Source organism: Monomorium pharaonis, chromosome 5 (assembly GCF_013373865.1).
Source record: "Monomorium pharaonis isolate MP-MQ-018 chromosome 5, ASM1337386v2, whole genome shotgun sequence".
NCBI lineage: Eukaryota > Metazoa > Arthropoda > Insecta > Hymenoptera > Formicidae > Monomorium > Monomorium pharaonis.
Window position 1 is genome coordinate 21,503,881 of NC_050471.1, and position 22,948 is coordinate 21,526,828.

At 34.1% G+C, this 22,948-nt stretch overlaps 1 protein-coding gene across 1 annotated transcript in view; it reads left to right on the forward strand.

Moving 5' to 3' along the window:
* The window catches only part of LOC105836647 (beta-1-syntrophin), a 222,694-nt gene that overhangs the window by 122,660 nt on the left and 77,086 nt on the right, over positions 1–22,948 (forward strand). The window contains exon 3 of the mRNA XM_036287419.1: positions 12,133–12,321. Within this exon, the coding sequence (XP_036143312.1) occupies positions 12,133–12,321 (189 nt within the window). The remainder of the gene's footprint in view (positions 1–12,132; positions 12,322–22,948) is intronic.

Below are 22,948 nucleotides of genomic sequence, written 5' to 3' on the forward strand. Positions count from 1 at the left end.
TCGAATATCGACAGATCTAATTATTTTAACGTAATTCTCATATAGTTCGGGACGCGTACAATATGTTTCTGTAAAGTTCCGGTGATATAATTAATTAGAACATTTTTTAAACAATTATTTTGCCCAAAAAACTTGAATTTTTGAGGCTACACGACAAGTGCTAATCGAATATCGACAGATCTAATTATTTTAACGTAATTCTCATATAGTTCGGGACGCGTACAATATGTTTCTATAAAGTTCCGGTGATATAATTAATTAGAACATTTTTTAAACAATTATTATGCTTGAAAAACTTGAATTTCTAAGGCTACACGACAAGTGCTAATCGAATATCGACAGATCTAATTATTTTAACGTAATTCTCATATAGTTCGGGACGCTTACAATATGTTTCTGTAAAGTTCCGGTGATATAATTAATTAGAACATTTTTTAAACAATTATTTTGCCCAAAAAACTTGAATTTTTGAGGCTACACGACAAGTGCTAATCGAATATCGACAGATCTAATTATTTTAACGTAATTCTCATATAGTTCGGGACGCGTACAATATGTTTGTATAAAATTCAGGTGATATAATTAATTAGAACATTTTTTAAACAATTATTTTGCTTGAAAAACTTGAATTTCTAAGGCTACACGACAAGTGCTAATCGAATATCGACAGATCTTATTATTTTAACGTAATTCTCATATAGTTCGGGACGCGTACAATATGTTTCTGTAAAGTTCCGGTGATATAATTAATTAGAACATTTTTTAAACAATTATTTTGCTTGAAAAACTTGAATTTCTAAGGCTACACGACAAGTGCTAATCGAATATCGACAGATCTAATTATTTTAACGTAATTCTCATATAGTTCGGGACGCGTACAATATGTTTCTATAAAGTTCCGGTGATATAATTAATTAGAACATTTTTTAAACAATTATTATGCTTGAAAAACTTGAATTTCTAAGGCTACACGACAAGTGCTAATCGAATATCGACAGATCTAATTATTTTAACGTAATTCTCATATAGTTCGGGACGCGTACAATATGTTTCTATAAAGTTCCGGTGATATAATTAATTAGAACATTTTTTAAACAATTATTATGCTTGAAAAACTTGAATTTCTAAGGCTACACGACAAGTGCTAATCGAATATCGACAGATCTAATTATTTTAACGTAATTCTCATATAGTTCGGGACGCTTACAATATGTTTCTGTAAAGTTCCGGTGATATAATTAATTAGAACATTTTTTAAACAATTATTTTGCTTGAAAAACTTGAATTTCTAAGGCTACACGACAAGTGCTAATCGAATATCGACAGATCTAATTATTTTAACGTAATTCTCATATAGTTCGGGACGCGTACAATATGTTTCTGTAAAGTTCCGGTGATATAATTAATTAGAACATTTTTTAAACAATTATTTTGCCCAAAAAACTTGAATTTTTGAGGCTACACGACAAGTGCTAATCGAATATCGACAGATCTAATTATTTTAACGTAATTCTCATATAGTTCGGGACGCTTACAATATGTTTCTATAAAATTCAGGTGATATAATTAATTAAAACATTTTTTAAACAATTATTTTGCCCAAAAAACTTGAATTTTTGAGGCTACACGACAAGTGCTAATCGAATATCGACAGATCTATGTATTTTAACGTAATTCTCATATAGTTCGGGACGCGTACAATATGTTTCTATAAAGTTCAGGTGATATAATTAATTAAAACATTTTTTAAACAATTATTTTGCTTGAAAAACTTGAATTTCTAAGGCTACACGACAAGTGCTAATCGAATATCGACAGATCTAATTATTTTAACGTAATTCTCATATAGTTCGGGACGCGTACAATATGTTTCTGTAAAGTTCCGGTGATATAATTAATTAGAACATTTTTTAAACAATTATTTTGCTTGAAAAACTTGAGTTTCTAAGGCTACACGACAAGTGCTAATCGAATATCGACAGATCTAATTATTTTAACGTAATTCTCATATAGTTCGGGACGCGTACAATATGTTTCTATAAAGTTCCGGTGATATAATTAATTAGAACATTTTTTAAACAATTATTATGCTTGAAAAACTTGAATTTCTAAGGCTACACGACAAGTGCTAATCGAATATCGACAGATCTAATTATTTTAACGTAATTCTCATATAGTTCGGGACGCGTACAATATGTTTCTATAAAGTTCCGGTGATATAATTAATTAGAACATTTTTTAAACAATTATTATGCTTGAAAAACTTGAATTTCTAAGGCTACACGACAAGTGCTAATCGAATATCGACAGATCTAATTATTTTAACGTAATTCTCATATAGTTCGGGACGCGTACAATATGTTTCTGTAAAGTTCCGGTGATATAATTAATTAGAACATTTTTTAAACAATTATTTTGCTTGAAAAACTTGAAGTTCTAAGGCTACACGACAAGTGCTAATCGAATATCGACAGATCTAATTATTTTAACGTAATTCTCATATAGTTCGGGACGCGTAAAATATGTTTCTGTAAAGTTCCGGTGATATAATTAATTAAAACATTTTTTAAACAATTATTTTGCTTGAAAAACTTGAAGTTCTAAGGCTACACGGCAAGTGCTAATCGAATATCGACAGATCTATTTATTTGAACGTAATTTTCATATAGTTCGGGACGCGTACAATATGTTTCTGTAAAGTTCCGGTGATATAATTAATTAGAACATTTTTTAAACAATTATTTTGTTTGAAAACTTGAATTTTTATGGCTACACTACAAGTGCTAATCGAATATCGACAGACCTAATTATTTTAACGTAATTCTCATATAGTTCGGGACGCGTACAATATGTTTCTATAAAGTTCAGGTGATATAATTAATTAGAACATTTTTTAAACAATTATTTTGCCCGAAAAACTTGAATTTCTAAGGCTACACGTCAAGTGCTATTTGAATATCGACAGATCTATTTATTTTAACGTAATTCTCATATAGTTCGGGACGCGTACAATATGTTTCTGTAAAGTTCCGGTGATATAATTAATTAGAACATTTTTTAAACAATTATTTTGCTTGAAAAACTTGAAGTTCTAAGGCTACACGACAAGTGCTAATCGAATATCGACAGATCTAATTATTTTAACGTAATTCTCATATAGTTCGGGACGCGTAAAATATGTTTCTGTAAAGTTCCGGTGATATAATTAATTAAAACATTTTTTAAACAATTATTTTGCTTGAAAAACTTGAAGTTCTAAGGCTACACGGCAAGTGCTAATCGAATATCGACAGATCTATTTATTTGAACGTAATTTTCATATAGTTCGGGACGCGTACAATATGTTTCTGTAAAGTTCCGGTGATATAATTAATTAGAACATTTTTTAAACAATTATTTTGTTTGAAAACTTGAATTTTTATGGCTACACTACAAGTGCTAATCGAATATCGACAGACCTAATTATTTTAACGTAATTCTCATATAGTTCGGGACGCGTACAATATGTTTCTATAAAGTTCAGGTGATATAATTAATTAGAACATTTTTTAAACAATTATTTTGCCCGAAAAACTTGAATTTCTAAGGCTACACGTCAAGTGCTATTTGAATATCGACAGATCTATTTATTTTAACGTAATTCTCATATAGTTCGGGACGCGTACAATATGTTTCTATAAAGTTCCGGTGATATAATTAATTAGAACATTTTTTAAACAATTATTATGCTTGAAAAACTTGAATTTCTAAGGCTACACGACAAGTGCTAATCGAATATCGACAGATCTAATTATTTTAACGTAATTCTCATATAGTTCGGGACGCTTACAATATGTTTCTATAAAGTTCAGGTGATATAATTAATTAAAACATTTTTTAAACAATTATTTTGCCCAAAAAACTTGAATTTTTGAGGCTACACGACAAGTGCTAATCGAATATCGACAGATCTAATTATTTTAACGTAATTCTCATATAGTTCGGGACGCTTACAATATGTTTCTATAAAATTCAGGTGATATAATTAATTAAAACATTTTTTAAACAATTATTTTGCCCAAAAAACTTGAATTTTTGAGGCTACACGACAAGTGCTAATCGAATATCGACAGATCTATGTATTTTAACGTAATTCTCATATAGTTCGGGACGCGTACAATATGTTTCTATAGAGTTCAGGTGTTATAATTAATTAAAACATTTTTTAAACAATTATTTGGCCCGAAAAACTTGACTTTTGAGAGCTAGACGTGAAATGCTAATCGAATATCAACAGTTCTATTTATTTAAACGCATTTTTCATATAGTTTTGGACGCGTACAATAGTTTTTTAAAAAGATACGGTGTTTTAATTAATTAAATATTGTTTAAACAGTTATTTTTCCCGGAAAACTTGATTTTTGAGGACTAGACGTGAAATGCTAATCGAATATCGACAGTTTTATTTATTTTAACGCAGTTCTCATATAGTTTCAGACGCGTACAATAATTTTCTAAAGAGTTTTGGTAATATAATTAATTAAAACATTTTTTAAACAATTATTTTGCCCGAAAAACTTGAATTTTGAGGGCTAGACGTGAAATGCAAATCGAATATCAACAGTTCTATTTATTTTAACGCAGTTTTCATATAGTTCTGGACGCGTACAATAGTTTTTGGAAAGTTACGGTGTTATAATTAATAAAAACATTTTTTAAACAATTATTTTGCCCGGAAAACTTGAATTTTTAAAGCTAGACCTGAAATGCTAATCAAATATCGACTGATCTATTTATTTTAACGTAATTCTCACATAGTTCCGGACGCGTACAATAATTTGCTATAGAATTCAGGTGATATAATTAATTAAAACATTTTTTAAACAATTATATTTTCCGGAAAACTTGAATTTTGAGGGTTGACGGGAAATGCTAATCGAATATCGAGAATTTTATATATTTTAACACAGTTTTCCTATAGTTCCGGACGCGTACAATAATTTTCTAAAGAGTTTGCCAGAAAGTGAAAGTTTTGAAAATTGATTGAAAATTAACAGGTAACATTACATATAATATATTATAATTTTTAATTTATTTAAAGGGGATTAAGTATGGAGATAAAGTATGTAAGAGTGATATTAAGAAACATGAAAATATAATATAATCACTAATTTGTGTTTAGTGAGTGAGAGAGGGGTGGAAGGAGGAGAGTGGGAGAGCGTGAGAGATAAAGAAGAGGATTAAATAAGAAAGTAAAGTGTAAGAGTAATATTGAACAATATGAAAATAATATAATTAATATCATTAATATTATAATTAATAATTTAGAGAGTGGGAGAAAGAGCGTGAGATAGAGAAGGGCATTAAATATGATAAAGTGTGTGAGAGTAATATTACAGAAGAAAAAAAAGTGCAATGTTCAATATAAAAATGCTAAGTGGCGCGCGCGAAGCGCGCGCAATGTTGTGGTCTAGTTTTTAAAAATAATAGAAATACATATTTTTATACTATGTGTAAAAATATTAAAAAGGTTATTAAAAGATATTTTATATTTTATTTGTGACATAATATTGAACTTTTAAGAAAATATGAATGTTTGATGTTTAAGAAAAGATTATTGATATTTGAAAAACTTTTTACTAAAGCTCACGTCTTGCTAAATTCAAATTCTAATAAGCGTTAGAAAAATTTTTAAACACAACAACATTTTTTTACGAGTTACGCTATACATCAACTTTAACGTAGAATAAGGGAAAAGGGATTTGCCGGATATTAAAAATATCTTCCGTCGGCAACAGACACGCGGAGATTGACTTCCAGTCCCTCGTTTTATTTTTAGGGCATCTCGAGAAATCGATCTCTACATAACTGTCATAGTACAATCTCAAGTGATAAGATTAATAAACATTTATTGTAGTGTTCAACAAAAAGATTCAAATTATATCGAATACGTATAAATAATAAGGATCTATGCCTTACATGTTAATTCTAATTTAAACATGTTAAAAAAAATTCTAACATATACAGTTTTTGTTGTTATAGAATAGGGAAATAGAAATAAATTGTACTGTTGCAACATGCAGAGTTTTTAGGTTTTCTTGCATCTCGCATCAAAGCGTTCTTTCGCATCACCTGTATTGACCTCACGCGAGAATATTCCATTTCGTGGCCTTTACATCCACGCGTCATCTAATAACGCGAACGCACGAGTAATGCCAGTTGTTGACAGAACAGGATCGACAATCAAATTCGGGATATCGACGTACCTGGGATTCGTACGTCCGTCCGAGCGTAACGTGACGCCCAGACTGGCACGAAGGGTCTCTGCGGGAATAAGGGAATAAAGTCGATCGCTCGCCCGCACACGAGGGCGGTATCCCTCGGGCGTTTCAGTGGGATCGACAGGTGGTAGCGGTCCTTCCTATACCCGCCGCTCGCCGTGTGTGCAGAGAAAATACCCTTTTCACGCGAAGGTGCCATTTCGTGTACGTCGTGACAGGATCCTTTGACGTAAATCATATCGTTTTCGAAAGCGCTTTTCCGATCGCGAACAAGCATCGAAATAACGGGAATAAAATGCGCCAGGATGAAATATTGTATGAACCTTTTTCTATACTTTATGAATTTTTTAAGAAGGCCAGTGTAAGCTTTGTTTCGTCGAATTAAATTTTAAATGTAATTTAATACGTGAAAATATTTTCTTAAAACAAAGTTAGCTAATATAACGTTTTCATGAAACTCACTTTTTGTTCAAGCCGCTTGATATTTTGACCATAAAAAGAAATGTTATTACAAAATAATTTATGCTATTTTACATGAATGTATAACTTTGTTGTATAGTTTTTGTAATTATCTTGGAAGCATTATAACATATTATATTTTAGAGTTTAAGAATAGAATGATGTTATTCGTATTTATTTAATTGTATGTTATTATATTTTCCATCATTACTTTTTTTTCAAAAATACGTTTAAAAAATTTTGCGATAGAATGGAGAGAACTTAGAGAGGATATATTGCTTTTTTCCTATCTATTATAAATTCAATAACGAAATTGAAGGTGATGTCAAGTAAAATATATTTTTTCATTTGACTTGTCTAAAAAGTAACTTAATAATTATCACAATAGTATAATTATAATATAACGCATAATTTTGAAACTAGATAAAACAGTCATACTATCCGTCTTTCCGTTAAAAGCTTGGATCATTTGAGTTTTATTTGGTTGATTTTCATCTACGCACATTTTTCCCTCGTTTCCTTCGTATCGCTCGTTGAGTGAATTATTCGTCGGACCCGCCTTTATCAGATTAAACGTTCTCCCGGCAACGCTTCCGAAGGAGAACGGCTGATCCCATCAGATTTTTGCTTTCAGGCGAGTGGTTACGAGAAGCCGCCCAAGAAATCTGCTCTTTTCGCCGTTGCCACAGAATAATCGTATGATTCCCGTAAGAGAAAGCTTCATAAAATCCTTTAGATGCGAGAATGTATCAAAGCTTCCTTATCAAAGGTGATTTTTATATTCTATAATGCTTCTAAAGAATAAAATTGCTCTTTTCAATGAGTTATCAAATATTCATGGAATTGCACTTAATTTCGCGTGTTTTATAACATTTTATTTATTTTATTTATTAATAACGAATTACAAGCTTAGACAGGGCAAGCGTGCGTGTTTGTATGTTGTCATACATTTAATGTGTGTGACGTTGTAAAATTAGAGAACATTTTTAAATAAAAATTTGATAATAATAGGTGAATAATTAATACAAGTTAGTGGCTTAAAAATTCATAGATATTCATCACATTATGTTAGAACATGTGTCGAATAATTTATGGATTAAAATATATTCACTTTTTATTAAGAATGAATTTATCCGATACGCTTACTTTTGTATTCATCGAATCCTATAATTTCGATTTTATACAAAATATATACTGCTGCCAATCGTTCAGCCGATAGCTTGCACAACATTTTTTCTCAACCTTCATGTCGCGCGCATTTCCTGCAACCTCGTTATCGACAGGATATCATGTTCTCGAGATATGCGATTTATGGAAAAGTGACGGTGTTGAATTTAGGAGGGAGATCATACAGACTATCAATCGAAGCGATTTAAGAAATTGAGAAAATACATTGTAACGTTAAAATATATATGATATTTCTGTAATGATTGCAATTATTTATAGAAAATGTAATACAATTGAATGTTATTATAGTAAAAATTTATGGTGACCAGTAGATATTAGAAACTTTTTCCATTTTATCTTTAAAAGATTGAGATCTGAAAGATTAACTGGGGAAACTGGAGCTTTTGCTAAGGAAAGCTAAAAGACTCGTTTTTCGCAAACATTGCAGTGAAAGGGTGGGAAACAAATTACAAGGACTTTTCTTGCCTAATGTCTTTTTCTCGGATAGTTTGCGACGATTCTGCCAGGATTTATTGGGACTCAAAAATCTGTCGAGAAATTTACCCCACGTAGAGAACGTTTTGCTGTATGGGATTCCTTTGAGAGAAATTCCTGGAGGCTTTACGATCGTGGAGAAAGAAATGGGTTCTCGCCTCGTAAGGGTTCGCAAGATCCGAATCCTGTTGCCAATCGCAACGGGAGAATTCGAAACGAGTATCGGTCCCAGGACGAATAGCTAGACATGCTCTTCGTGGTATCATTCTCTCTTTCATCTGTGCAAGCCACAATATTCGCTTTAGAGGTATTCTGCTGACGAAACAAGTAAAGTAAAAGTGCACCCAATGTTAAATTGATAGTAAAATTAATGACGCGAATGACAATCGGTAAAATATAATATTATATACTGTGAAATATAAAAGAATAATATAATGATAATATTTTTTAAATGCGCGCGTGTGAATATACTTTGATGTATTACGTATATAAATTTTGTTTCTATATTTTTTTTTTATTTAAAATATTTTAACTTGAAAAGTTCACAATTGTAGATTAACGATGATCTTTTGTATACATAAACGTAGTGTAAACGTGGAAATTGTTTTACATTGTGCTCCTTCGATCATGCCGTAACGTATAAAGATCGAATTACGATCTTGGGATCGAGCCATGATCGATTTACCGAGTATAGGCGCGATAACCGTCTTCCGGTTTATTAGTTTCCTATCTGGTCATACAACAAGGATGACGCTATGGCATCCTTCCTGGATGCAGGGCCAGCTTTTGGGACGAGATGGGCTATTGATATGCGGTACGCGTGGTCGCCATCGAAACGCTTTTTCCAGACGCAGGAAACGGGAGAACGCGATTCAACGGGTGCGATTATGGTCGATTGATTCGCAACGCTGCACTGGCTATCCAGCGTTTTGGCTCGGTTCGACGGCGAATGCGAGCAGAATGTGCCGATTGGGCCACGCAGTAACAGGTCTTCTCGGATTAATAATTTTTTTTTTTTTTTTTTGTTTTTTTGTTAAAACTTGGATTTCTTATATAGCATAAAAATTACATGCTCAGCCAGCATAAATTAATATAATAATAAAAGATAATTTATATTACATGTATGTATATACATATACATATACGTACACATATATACATAGATACATATAATATAGCGAGATATTCTGCGACTGATGTACCCGGGAAAATAATGAGTCTGAATGAAAGCAATATAAAGACGTACAGTTTTATAAACACAACGGGAGGTCCACAATATTTAAATATGATACTCATTGAATCCCAAGATTAAAGAAGATTTACTAAATTAATTGTATTTACAGACTTATTCGTGAATACTTGGATAATATAATCATGAATATGAGCCATTTATCATTTTCAGAATCTGTGCTTTATTGTATTTTGCACCTCTATGTCGCATCTCGGTTTACTTAATTCATCACGTAGGTGAATTAACATTTTATTGAACATGTTTGGCATTTGATGCTCAGAAAATCATAAATGTCCAAGTGCATTCTACTGAATCTAAATGTGACTAGACGTGTCTGTAGCAGCTGCCACAATACCGTTAAACAAACCTACGTGAAAGCTCAATCAAAGCTTACCGATCTCCTCGTCACATCATTCCGCGACACTATGCTTGCCGGCTCGCAAGCGGCACAATGCCATTCAATCCCGTCGTGAATTCTGTTTTGTCAAAGGCCGCTCCGCGATTAACAGCTCGCTACCGAATGAAAATTAGCAGCCTTTGCTCAAATTAACGACGACAGGCAAGACTTGATTAATTCCGACGCCACTTCCTCGCGCGATGAATGCGTAGCGGATTAAGAGCCGCAAGCCTGGGAGGACACAATTTCGACGCGGCGGTTATAACGTGGGATTGGAAGCGGTCGAAGGCCGAAGAGGAGGAAAGGGAGCAGAAAGGGGGGAAGGGGGTGTCAGGGAGGGGGGGGTGGATATATCCGTAGAGTTATGGCTGGTATGAAACCCATAGCAAATGATGCAGGAATACGTGACTGGCAAGCGAAGCGTTGCGTTGCGTCGGGTCCGGCGTCCCGATGCCTGCCTGGCCGGCTCGATGTAGCTGCAATCAGCAACGTGCACCGTCCAGGGCACCGAAATAAATTCAATAGAAATACGTTGCGCGTCGGCATACGGCAGCTAGGTCGCAGAGAGTACGTGCGCGCATGAAAAGTTGGACGCGGGAGCTTGATCTTCGATCCGTGGACACGGTCCTATCCCTCTTCTCCTATCCCTCCCCCCCCCCTCCATCTCCGTCCGGTTAACTCTTTTAGCGCAAAATTAATTTAGCAGAATATATCTCTTTAAATTGGCTATATTAATTATACATATAGTCATTAAATTAATAAATCGGAAACAAATGAAATTTTCATCCAAAGTTATAATTTATTCTTAATGACTGATGTCAACCACGCATTATTAAATTATGTACAGCTACTTGTACAGAAATATATATGCGCCTCGCGCGCCAGCGCCAAGATTTTATGTGACAGTTCAATTTAGATAAATCCTCGCCATAATTTTCATAAAACTAAAGTCATACGAAAATAAAGGCGCTGACGTTGAACGCTTACGTTGATGAATGCTGATATATTCAATCAAGGGGATTGGCGTGATCTGCGGAAATGTCGTTTGAGATCGAAAAGGGAGTAAATACAGCTGGCTGTGCATACCGTCCACACGAAGCCTTATGGCAAACATATTGGATCATCGTGGATACGATACATCAGAATTCCACTCCCGTCTCGCCGCTGTCGCCACGTGACGTTCTCCATTAAATTTCGCGTAATAGGACCGACAAGATGTCGACTAAGCGGAGGAGCCCCCGCAATTTGAAAGGTCGATACTCCATTTCCGCGACACGACTTTCGTTTCAGAGTCGCGCGTCTTTCAAAAAGAAAGTTGGATTTTCGTAGCCGAATTCTCGCAGGTCCTTGAACGTGCCAACATTTTAGCTCATACGAGTAATGTAAAGTACGTCAAAAGTAAATTGCTTTTCTTCGTTTTAAAGTTTTTTTTTTTTTTTTTCCCGGAGAACTCGATCGCAAGCCTCTCTTTGATAATGGACTCATTTGTGAGGATGCATTGTATTTTTTAAGAAGATAAAATATGATTTGGAACGAAATAAAACAATATTTTATAATATAAAACTATAATTATAATTAACTATATATTATCTATATATGTATTAATATCAATACAAATTACATTAGGCATAAGAAACATTGAATGAAAAATATTTTTTTAAGTTGATTTTGACAATTTCTCGGAAGGCAAACTACCACTGAGAGTATTTATACTAATACAGTTATTATGGAGCACGCATAAGATAAGTACGCAAAAAATTGAGATTACAATCTTCAATTATGAAGGGAGAGAGAGAGAGAGAGAGAGAGAGAGAGAGAGAGAGAGAGAAAGAGAGAGGGAAATTGATGAAAGCAATTTATTGATACAGAAATATTAAATCCATGTCAATTGCTCTTGTTTGCATTTTCTCTCTACAATAAAACAAGCGTTTATAAGTGTACGCAGACATATAAAGCGGGAAAAAAAAATAATGAAAGTTTAATAAATGTAATTAAAGTAGACAGATCTGTTATATAGGATTATCATGAGAGTTTAGACAGAATTATGGAGTAAAACATAAACATTGTATTTTTACCTATGTATAGTTGGCGAGACACTCTGACGACGTGTTTTCTTGTTGCAGTCAAGTACCTGCGGGAAGTGACGCCGTACTTCAGGAAAGCTTCGATCATCCAGGAAGTGGGCTGGGAACTTCAGCGCGGTTTCCTGAGCGCGACGCCGCCGCCGCCAAAGTCACCACCGCGGGCGGATACTCGTTATCTGCCATTACAACTCTGCAGACTCACCAGAGCGCATCCCTCTTCCGATCCCGGTAAGTCTTAACACCGAAAAGTCGATGCGTGGTTTGAGCAGCTTGTCTGCCGTGTAAAGATTAACTCGTCGGTTGTGCGGTTGGATCTGTGAGATTCGAGGTATTTCCCAATTTGTTATAATGTCTGTTAACCAGAATGGAAGAGGATTATCGTACAACGTTGAACGTGGCGTATTTATCATTTTAAGGAAATCCGTCGTGCTTTAAATTTCTATTTTTGCAAGAAGCACAGAACAAGAAGCAAGACTGTCACGTGATAAATGCCTCACAAGATAACGTTTTTAACAGGAAAATCTCGCGCGTATTATGTGTTTGTGCGTTTGATAATCTTAGCATTAAATAAAACCAACTAACAGCAGTACTTTTAGCACTGTTTATTTTGTTTACATCTGTCATATTCGAAATATTAACTTTGTGAACTCTTTAATTGACTTTTAATTAAAAAGTATTATAGCCTCGATATTTCTTTTCGCGATCTTTGCGTTTTAAAGCGCTTTAAAAAATCTTGGTCGTCATATTGGCTAATATTCCGTGATTTTTAAGTAGTTGATTTGTATTAAAAATTGTGCATTTGTTAACGCGACCTTTAACTGTACCTCAATATTAGTGTTCAAATGGACAAATTTTCCTTTAACGGAAACAAGAAAATAAATTAGGACTCGTTAATTGAGTAAACTATAATTACTTTATTGGAGTCCTCTCCTCTAAAGTATTGAAGCGATTAAGGCAAGAGCTGCCGATTACTTCAAATTTAATCTAAAACTCGAGAACGCTCAGAGGAAAATAAACGTGGGGGAGGGATGGAAAACGCAAACGGATTGCGCGTTCTATCGTCTTGATTAACGAAGTAGTGCAATCTAGATCGCGGTTGAAGAGTTTAGGAGAATCGGGAAAGATCTCGTTTACCTATTTGCCAAGCGCAGCGACGGTGGTAAATGGCCTCGCGGCAGGATAAAAGTCCAGTCCTTCTATCGGAGACAGTCGCCTCCCTCCGTCTACGTAGTGATAAACTGGGGATGAGTTAGCACGAAGGGAATATCTCTCCCCCTTGGGCTCGTAGTGAGTTAATGAAAGGCGAATGGCTCCTTAATTCTGTAAAGCTTCTCCGTTCTTCTCTTCCCCGTTTACTCCAAGCGCGCCGTCTCCGTTCAGGGCCGCTCGTGCAAATTTTCACCTCTTGAGGATTGTTAGCGGTGTTCCACATGTGGCATGCAGTAGTTGTGTTTTGTTTAAGCAGTTTAGTTAAATGTCTCTATTATTTCAGCCGTATTGTCATGTACTTTATAATCTTAAAATAATACACTTCTCTATACTTGACTACTATTTTTTTTCTTTTATTTTAATTTTATTTTAACAAATTTAAAGCCACACAGTGTGAGGGATGTGCAAATCTGAAAGATGTTAATTGAGAATAAATATTATATAATTATGTATAATAATTGGTGAAATAGACATAGTCAACATAAAATATATATAGTAATAATATCAAATATTTATTTATAATAGCTTTTAACAAATTCTTTTGCACGTAAAAAAATGATAAAACCTAGAACGTCATAGGCTATCGTACAGAAGGCAGGACTGCGGATAAAAGAATTCTTGAGATTAAAGGGTTAAATCCGACCCTGGAAGTCTTCTGGACCGAAAGAAAAACCGCGAGAGAGAATAGCTGCGCTGTTAAGAGGAGAAGGCAGAAGGGAAGAGACAAGGACGGTTGGCGCCGAAAGGGGTGGTGACAGAAGGGATGGACAGTAAGGGGTGGCTGTGAGCTAAGAAACGCAATCAGAGACGTGCCGTATCTCTTGCCGGCATCTCGCTAAGCCATGTCATAGAGCAACGCTTACTGATATTTCGTGTGCTGATATTTCTTAAATCAATTTGGTAGCATCCGCATTGCGGTAAATAAGAACTTGAGCGTCAACCATAATGTTGTTAATTTTGCGCATATGGATGAGATTACAATGGAAAGTAGTTTTAACTAACGTTCAATTGCAAGACGAGACGTCGTTATTGTCGTTAGATCGAAAACGAAGATACCTTACGTTAGATCTGTCGTTAATTTTCGTTGGTTATTTGTAACGATCTCGCGGACAGCGAATGTGCAGCCAGTGAACGTTTTGGCCAACGATAAATTTTACAGCCGATGCAGTAAATTTTATGTCGTTGCCGCGACGATGATTACATTCATATTGCCTCGATCGATGAACGTGAATGATAACAGGACGATAAATTGGACATACGCTGCGCGCGCAGCCTACATGTACCATAATCCTTTTGCGTTAAAGTGCAGATAAAATTTTGATTGCCAAAAAATGAGATTTATGGTGTTAGCGAGGAACTAACAAATAGAAGAACTAGCGAGCAGGAAATTGGATAATACTTTTAGCACTTTATAATTAACCCTGTACGCAGTTAAATTTCTTAAATTTTTCCAGTATCAATCCGTACTTGAATTTGCATCTGCATCTAGATACCACGTCCGATTTGACTTTTACATTTACTACTTTTCTATTTTGTATCTACATTACATCTTATAAAAGTGTATTATATTGATGATTGATGTTTGAGTTAACGACAGTAAGAGATGACACTGCTAAATGCTATGGTGCTACGTTGTGTGCAAATGAGCATCTGTATAGTGTAGTGTAGGCATTGCCTGCGGCAAAAGGAGAACAAAAGCGTAGTATGTCAGAGAGGGGCGTAAAAAAATAGAGAAAGACGGTTTTGCCACGTTGAATGCACGTGTTTACACGATGCCTGCGACCGCGAGCATCATTTTGCGGTTGAAAACGTTCAGTTACACTCGTTGCGCGTTGAAAACAAACAGTTGGGTCTGTATTCGTCGCCGTTTCGAAAGCTTGCTGGAGCTTTTCTAGATCATGAATTGCAAAAGCCGGTGTTCTACTAGCGGCTGTCAGCACAGTTTCGTAAATCGCCGAGATGAAAATGCACACGGTATTTCACATTTAACTGGGCACACTTAACCAGAAATGGGACAATCTGACTATATTATACGATATGAATTCAGCGGTATTCATGCTATTGATTTTTTCTATTTTCTATAATACGTTATTGAAACTCTTCAAATAAACTACTAGATTTTTGTACTATTTAAATGAGAGAACTTGAACTTTTTAAAAAATAGAATTCTCCTAATTTTACACACACACACAAATGCGCCCGCGCGCGCACATGTACATATATTACATATATATAAAAATTTATAAGCGTAATAAAAGCGTAATAAAATTAGACAATATTATATATAGTGACGGCTATGTGTGTGTATAAAATCTATACTGTGTTAAATTAGCGTACAGTTTGCTAAAATCAGAGTCTGCTTCTCGATTACGTAATCTGATGTATTCCTTAATGTTAATTAATTAACAATCAACGCTCTTTGATCACTTACCCGTATATAGAGTGTCCTCCCAAGCATGTGCGGCATATCAGACGGAATTGACGTCGCGGCGCAAAGTCAGTAATCAAGCTTTCCAGCCGTTTCAGGCAACCTTTCGAGATCTTGCTGAGTTTCCCTCTTTAGGCATGAAGGATTCTGGCCGAGGAAGACGTCTGCTTTGCAAGCTCGCGCAAGCTAACCGCAAGCTGTGTGAAAAGCATCTCCTGTGGGAACCTGTATGTTCTCTCGAGAATTTCTCGAAGGAATCGTTTCCAGAACAACCTCTAGAGATAAGCGAAAGCAATACCATGATTGCGCGGATATTAATTCATCCAAGTTCTCCTAACTCCGCAAGCAATCACATTTTAGTAGATTTTAGATACAATTATCCGTAAATGTAAGGAAATTTGAAGTTTAGGATTTGGATCAGGTATTTATAATAAAATATGTAATTGATTGAAGTTAAAGTGAAATCTTTTTGCTGATATCTCTTGATAAATTATTATAAAGATCTATTAAGAAAAGCAGGTAACTTTTTCTGTAAAAACGTCGGCCAATAACATGTTAATAACTTGTCTGCATTTAATTGAGAGTTTGAAGTGAAAAAAATTGAAACACAGTTTATGTACCCGTATTAAATATTTATTTCAAAGCATATCTCTCTATCTCTCTAATTTTTTAAAACATTAATTTCTTTTAAATTAGTTATATAATCCGCGTAAAATTCATTTCAAAGACTTTGAATTTAATTTATTCATCGATATTTGTGCAAGCTATTACAAAAAAAATAGCCGTAGTCGAGCTTAAACTAATAACTCGTTATCTCGAGGAAATCACGAATATAGCCCCTTGACGAAAGAGAAAAGGAGAAAGATAAGTAAAGGTCCTGGTATCCCTGATGATCCTCGCCCAGCCGCGCCTCATTAATCAGACGGACGGCATATAGGGTGCAATTATCCGGCGGTAATTAACTTCGCAAACTGCAGCGCCCGCGAAGTCCGGGAAGGTGGTGGGCGCACACGTGTTAGGGGATGCTTCGCGTGGTGCTAGTGGAGGTGGTCGGATAGTCTGGATGGAAGGTTCTTCGTGGGTTCCAGCCTGATGGAGCTGTTCTGGAATTATACACGGGGTTAGTCCTGAAAACCGGCCGGCAGCCAGCTTTTGCCCCGGAAACTAATTTAACTCTTGCATCCTCCACTCTCCACTCTTCCCTCCTCCCTTCTCCATCTCACTGCTCTTTCACCTTCCGCTTCTGATTTTGACTTGCGCGATCGTCCGAGTCTGAATGTGATACACGGCGCGAGATGATCAATTTTTCCCCCGTTTCGCTGAGGAATCGTACTGATATTTGATACAACATTTTCAAAATATCTACCAAATAAAGGGTTCTTTAATGGCGAGAATTTCTTCTTGTCATACATATATTGTTGTGAATATTATTTATTATAAGACTCAATTTATTTCCGATTTGCATTGCGTAAATAAAAAATTGAAAGAGGAAGAGATACGAAGAAAGAAATGTAAATAATCACAACAGCGTACAGTATTTTAATTTTAATTTTATTTTTCGCGTATCCTCTTTTTAATTAAGCGTTTTGAAAAACGCACACGATGTTGCGTTTACACTTGCGGCGTTCTATTGAAAGTTTGCCATGTTGGTTCGTTATATCGATAATCGGATGAGCGCGTAGGTAAAACAAATTTCGCACAAGATCGAACAAGCTGTAAGTTTATCGAAGAACAAGGAAATTAAAAGATCATCCGTGGCAAACATTGTCTAACTTTTCTTTTTCTTTCTCAGTTTCTATAAGAATCTATAAAACGAGATATCTGTACAATACTGATAAAATATGCAGTAGAACAATATTTCGCGGTGAGTAACACACGTAACGCCAATTAGAAATAAACGGCGATTATGTAAACCAATTTTATATTTTCATTTTTGTTTCGGTTTCTTTCGATTTTTTTCGCGGTTTATTACCGCCTTGCGGCAGGCGTTTTAGTCGGATCGGCATACTTTCTTGGTGAGGACAACGCCATGCTATCTATCAAAGGCTTTCAATTCGATGTAACAAGAAACGAAGGTGCTACCGTGAAAATCACAGACATGGACACGGGAAAAAGTTGGGAGATACAAAAAAGGACGGGGCTATAGGTAACGAGCAATTGCAGGGGCCGTTATCAGTAACAAGCGGAATTGCATTGTGCGCCGAAAAGCCCTCCGGCAAAGGTCTCATTACCATCGTCATGTGAATCCCAAGCGATACAAACGAATACCTCTACATGTTTGCCACGTGTGCATATGTACGTACATATGCACGTGTGAGTGCACAAGCGTGCGGCGTGGACACACGTGCGTGTAGTGTATCGTGTAAGTACGAGTATTATCGCGTTGTGTACACGTCGTCGCTGCAAGGGCTCCATTATACTCTGATATCGTTACGCGAACCGTGCCGGGACGGTTTGTATAAGTGATGGCCCTACGATAATACCGTAACATTAACGACGAGGATTTTGTTACGGCGATCGTCTCTGCGGATCGAGTATACAATGAACGGGTTAATTATTAAGGATCGAGGGCGCAGAAACACAAAGGATGTAGATTTCTCCGTTGCAACGATGTAACAGTTTATCATTTAGCGAGCTAAACATCTCAGAATTTTGGAGTTTATGTGTTTGATGCATGTTTGATGCTATCAGATTTAAATGATTTTAATTGATGTAATAGAAATTATATTATATATTTTATTATTTCTGTAGTTCAAGATGCAGCATACGTAAATAAGGTGTCATATTCATTATGTGTTTCGATTGTGACAGGATTTTATAAGATTCTCTATTGATATTCTTCTGAAATTGAATATAGTTCTCAAAGATTTTTCGAGCTTGTACAATTTTTTTAAATTACGATTATTATTAAGAATAATACGAATATTATTAAGATAATATTTTTAATATTATTAAGAATATTACAATAATTATTAAGAATAACTCTTTTACATAATTACAAAAATATATCATTACGATGAAAATATTTCGATTGTACTTGTTTGAACAATAATTTATTACAGTTTCTGGTATTTCCATTTATTGAAACATTATCTGCTATTTATAATATGAATTTGATTGAGATTTAAAAAAAAAAGAGTACTTTGAATGATAATAAAATATATGTGAAATATAATATATAAAATGAACGAGAATTTATGCAAAATTGTAATACAGATTTAATCGTACCCACTTATGTTAGTAATAATTTTAAAAATATAATTCAGAAGAGCTTGATCCACACATAAAATTACTTCAACATCTCTTTCATTTTTAAATTTTTTAAAATCTTTCTATCCTTTTTTTGTTTTATTCGTTTTAATATCCGATTCTTTAAACTAAGTCGGATTTGTCGAATGCAATTTCTGATCCTCTTTTAATCTTTTAATAATTTGGTCGTATATATACTATTGGATAAAATTTTATTCGATAAATACCAGTTAAGTGTAGTTCATCATTACTTTTGTTTGTAGCAATTTCAAATCCGATTACAGCGATAGTGTTCGTTATTAGAGAATTCCTCCGGAACTCGGTATTCTTGTGCCGAGTCCAATTTCTTTCGGTGTCTTCCGGTAGGTCGCGTTTACATAGTTCGACTCTCGCATAGTCAGCTAAACACTTTGCCGTCAAGCTGAAGGTTCGTTACACCAGCTACATAAATCAACACGACATAATAAACTCGAGATGAAGGCATAGTCATGTCTAATAATGTACTTGAGCCATAACAGAGAGGAGCGAGATGAAGGAGCATTATTTAAGACTGAAAATAAATATGTAATAATGTTTTTCAATTTTATATGAAAGTGACTGCTCGTTAAAAATCTGTCTTATATCCGCACGGGAAACGCTCAAACAATTTTTTTTTAATAGTTAAAATTGTTGCCAGAATGTTTCAAATTCGAAGATAGTAACGGTATAATAAAATAAAACCAACAAAAATATAAAACTTAATTAAAAAAAAAAAAAATGTAAAATTAGAAAGATTTGAGTGTATAAACGCTGACAACATTACAATTAATGCGTCGGCAAATTCACTTGGTGACAGAAGTAAAAGCCGTAGAACGATATAGGTGTCGACGGCAACCATTACACCGTAGACCGCGTATATATGTGCTCACACGAGCGCCTCTCAAAGCACGACAGACGCGAAGCGGTTACGACGTTGGCACTATTCGCGTCGCGAATTATTAATTTGCGCGCCAACGATACGGCCTCTCGCGCAATTCTCGTTTTGCGGCGAGATTCCATGTCAGCGTTAAAGCGTATTACGCTATACACGCACATTGGAGATCGAAGCTGCATCGCAATTGCGCATTGAGGATTGAACTCTACCGAGGAAGATAAAGTTGCCATGATTTCGGGGACCTTAGTTTATGTTTTCGATTTCTAACTGATTGTGCTATCTCAATTTCCTAGCTTCCAATAATATATATGTATTATATACGTATATACATATATATATACAATACAATTCCTGTTTTATAGTATATATAGTATAAACTTATGGCATAGAATTATGGATGCTTATAATGTAAAAAAGAAGAGTATATGTAACATGTTTTAACATTGTTAAAGATTAATGCATCTGAATAATAATAAAAATTTTTATTATTCTAAAAAGTAATTCAAAATATTTTGAAATTTTTTAACTTGTATATTCTACCTTGACTTTTTGTATTGGCATTATTTTTATTGTCCGTGTAAAAATATAAAGACACACATCCGAATGCATATATAGTGCGTATGAAATATATTTGTTTGCATTTCACATATCATGTATACGCGTATATTCTATGTATACGTATATATGTGTAATATAATGCATCTGCAGAATAGTATAGCGAGAAACATCGAGGTATAAATTAGCTGTTTTGAAGAAATAAAAGATCGCGACATAATTTTTTTCGTTTCTCCTATCTTTTACGTCCCGTAGCGGTTTCAGGTTTTACTCATAACTAAGGAATGTTTATTACTTTGTTAGCTTTGTTAGTTGTAAGTTGGCTGTAACCACGTGAACAATTAATCAGAGACCGTGAGACCGTGCTCTTTTTAAATCTGCATTATATCATTCATAAAAAATTGAGAATGGTATATGTAACTCCTCTTGTTATTGTCCACTTTTCGGAAACACTTCTTCTAGCTTATTCTGTTGTTTTCCGATCGACAGATAAGCAATTACTGAAAGAAGACGGAAAGGATAATAAAATTCGAGAATAGCTTTGTCATCTTCTTTCTGGAGACATTCTGTTTTGTCAATAGCGCAAATTTCGATATATCGTAAAATTCCTATATAAGACGAAGAGGACGATTGACCCGATATCTAAAAATAAAGAGCAAAAATAGATAGAAGAGACGAGATAAGCATGAGAAAAGAAAGCGAGAACTCAATAATTTCGACTCAATTGCTAGATCATCAATTTTCAGAAATGGCCATAGAAAATAATTAAAACGTCGCTGCGTGGAATTCACGTCAATCATCGTTTCACGATAGAAATTAATTTTATATTCATGGCGATGGTAATGTTGCGTAATTGAAATATTCATGTACTGCTGGACAAATAAAAAAGCAGCATGGACTCATCTCTATCTCATAAAAGTATTTCATGTATTCTTGTGAATATATTCTTTATAATAATTATTGTTCTTTTACTTTTATTGATTCTATAATATTTTATTAGCTTTGCGCACATTATTTAATTAATACGATAAGATATTGTTTGATGACATAGTGAAATATTGTTTTTGTAAAATACATTTACAATCTGTCAATTGTCTTATCAAACATGAAATGCATAAATTATTATTATTCTTGAGATTTGATATTTCGATATATCGGTTTACTCTATAATGCAGATAACAATTTTATTTTGTTTTGAAATAGATTGTTAAGCAATCTCAACGCGCAAACACTAATAAAATTTGCTTATAGTTATGTACAGCGTATTTAAATTGCTGCCCCATTAGATGCGCTCTGATTTCCTGTCTGAATACATTAGTTAAGATCCCATAGGTGCTACAAAACGTTGAGATTCCATTGGTCTGCGTCCAACAATTCCACAAATCGTGCATTTTATTTAGCATAACAAATTACACCGCATAAATTTTCTCACAAATACGCCACAGCGGCGAATCTGCTCGTGCTAGTGATGTGATTACCTAAAATTGCTGCAGTCTATTTAAATGTATTCTACTATAGAATAATTTTACTAATATTATATATTAAGAAATTTCAAGCACGCAACTATTTTTTAATTTTTTCTTTCCAATTCGAGTATTAATAAATTTGCTGAAAATTCCTTTTTTTAATGAAGTAGAATAATATTTCATGAAAAATTTTTTATTTTCTTTTTGTTTAAAAAAGTAAAAATAAGTATGTATATGTACATATATATACATATATTTTTTACGGAAAATTATCTAAGGCAAGAAAAAAATAATTTTTTTTTTAACAATACAAAATTAAATAGGAAGGGTTAACATAATACAGTTAAATAGTATATGTACTATATATTATTCTACCTTTCTCTATATTCTTGCTATTATTATTTTTATCTATCTATTTTTTTGAGATCTGATAGCTAAACACATTATCAATGTATTATAGATAAAACGTAAAATGGTTTGATTTTAACTTCTATTTCTAACTTAATTTCTAACTTAATTTAAATCTAACTGACTCAGAGAGAATTCTAATATAATCTAACTTGTCTTTAACCAATTTAACTTTTGTAAAGTCATTTACAAAGTAAATTCATAATAAGTTGTAAGATTGTTATTATATTCTTTATTTTTGATATAAAAATTTATATAGTTGAAGTGAGCATGGTAAATTTTTAATCGGAAATTATGTATATGTACAAATAAGATTTATTTCTAAGTAAAGTTTTATTACTTTATTTTATTTATTTTTCTCGCCTGGTATGCTGATAAATTATATCAGTCTAATTTTGTGTTCCCGAATATTATTAAATTCCTGGATACTCTGCGTATTCTAATCATCGCTACGGCCATAGTAGTGTTTTTAATCAGCAATTAGGGAACCAACACATTAATTTCCGGCTCGTCTGTTGTGGCATTCTCTCGGAGGCTGGCGGTAAATGCAAATAGGCCTGCTACTAGCCAATTGATTGAATTGACTCACCCGTTTACGAAATCGTGTGTACTTTGTAGTAGTATTAG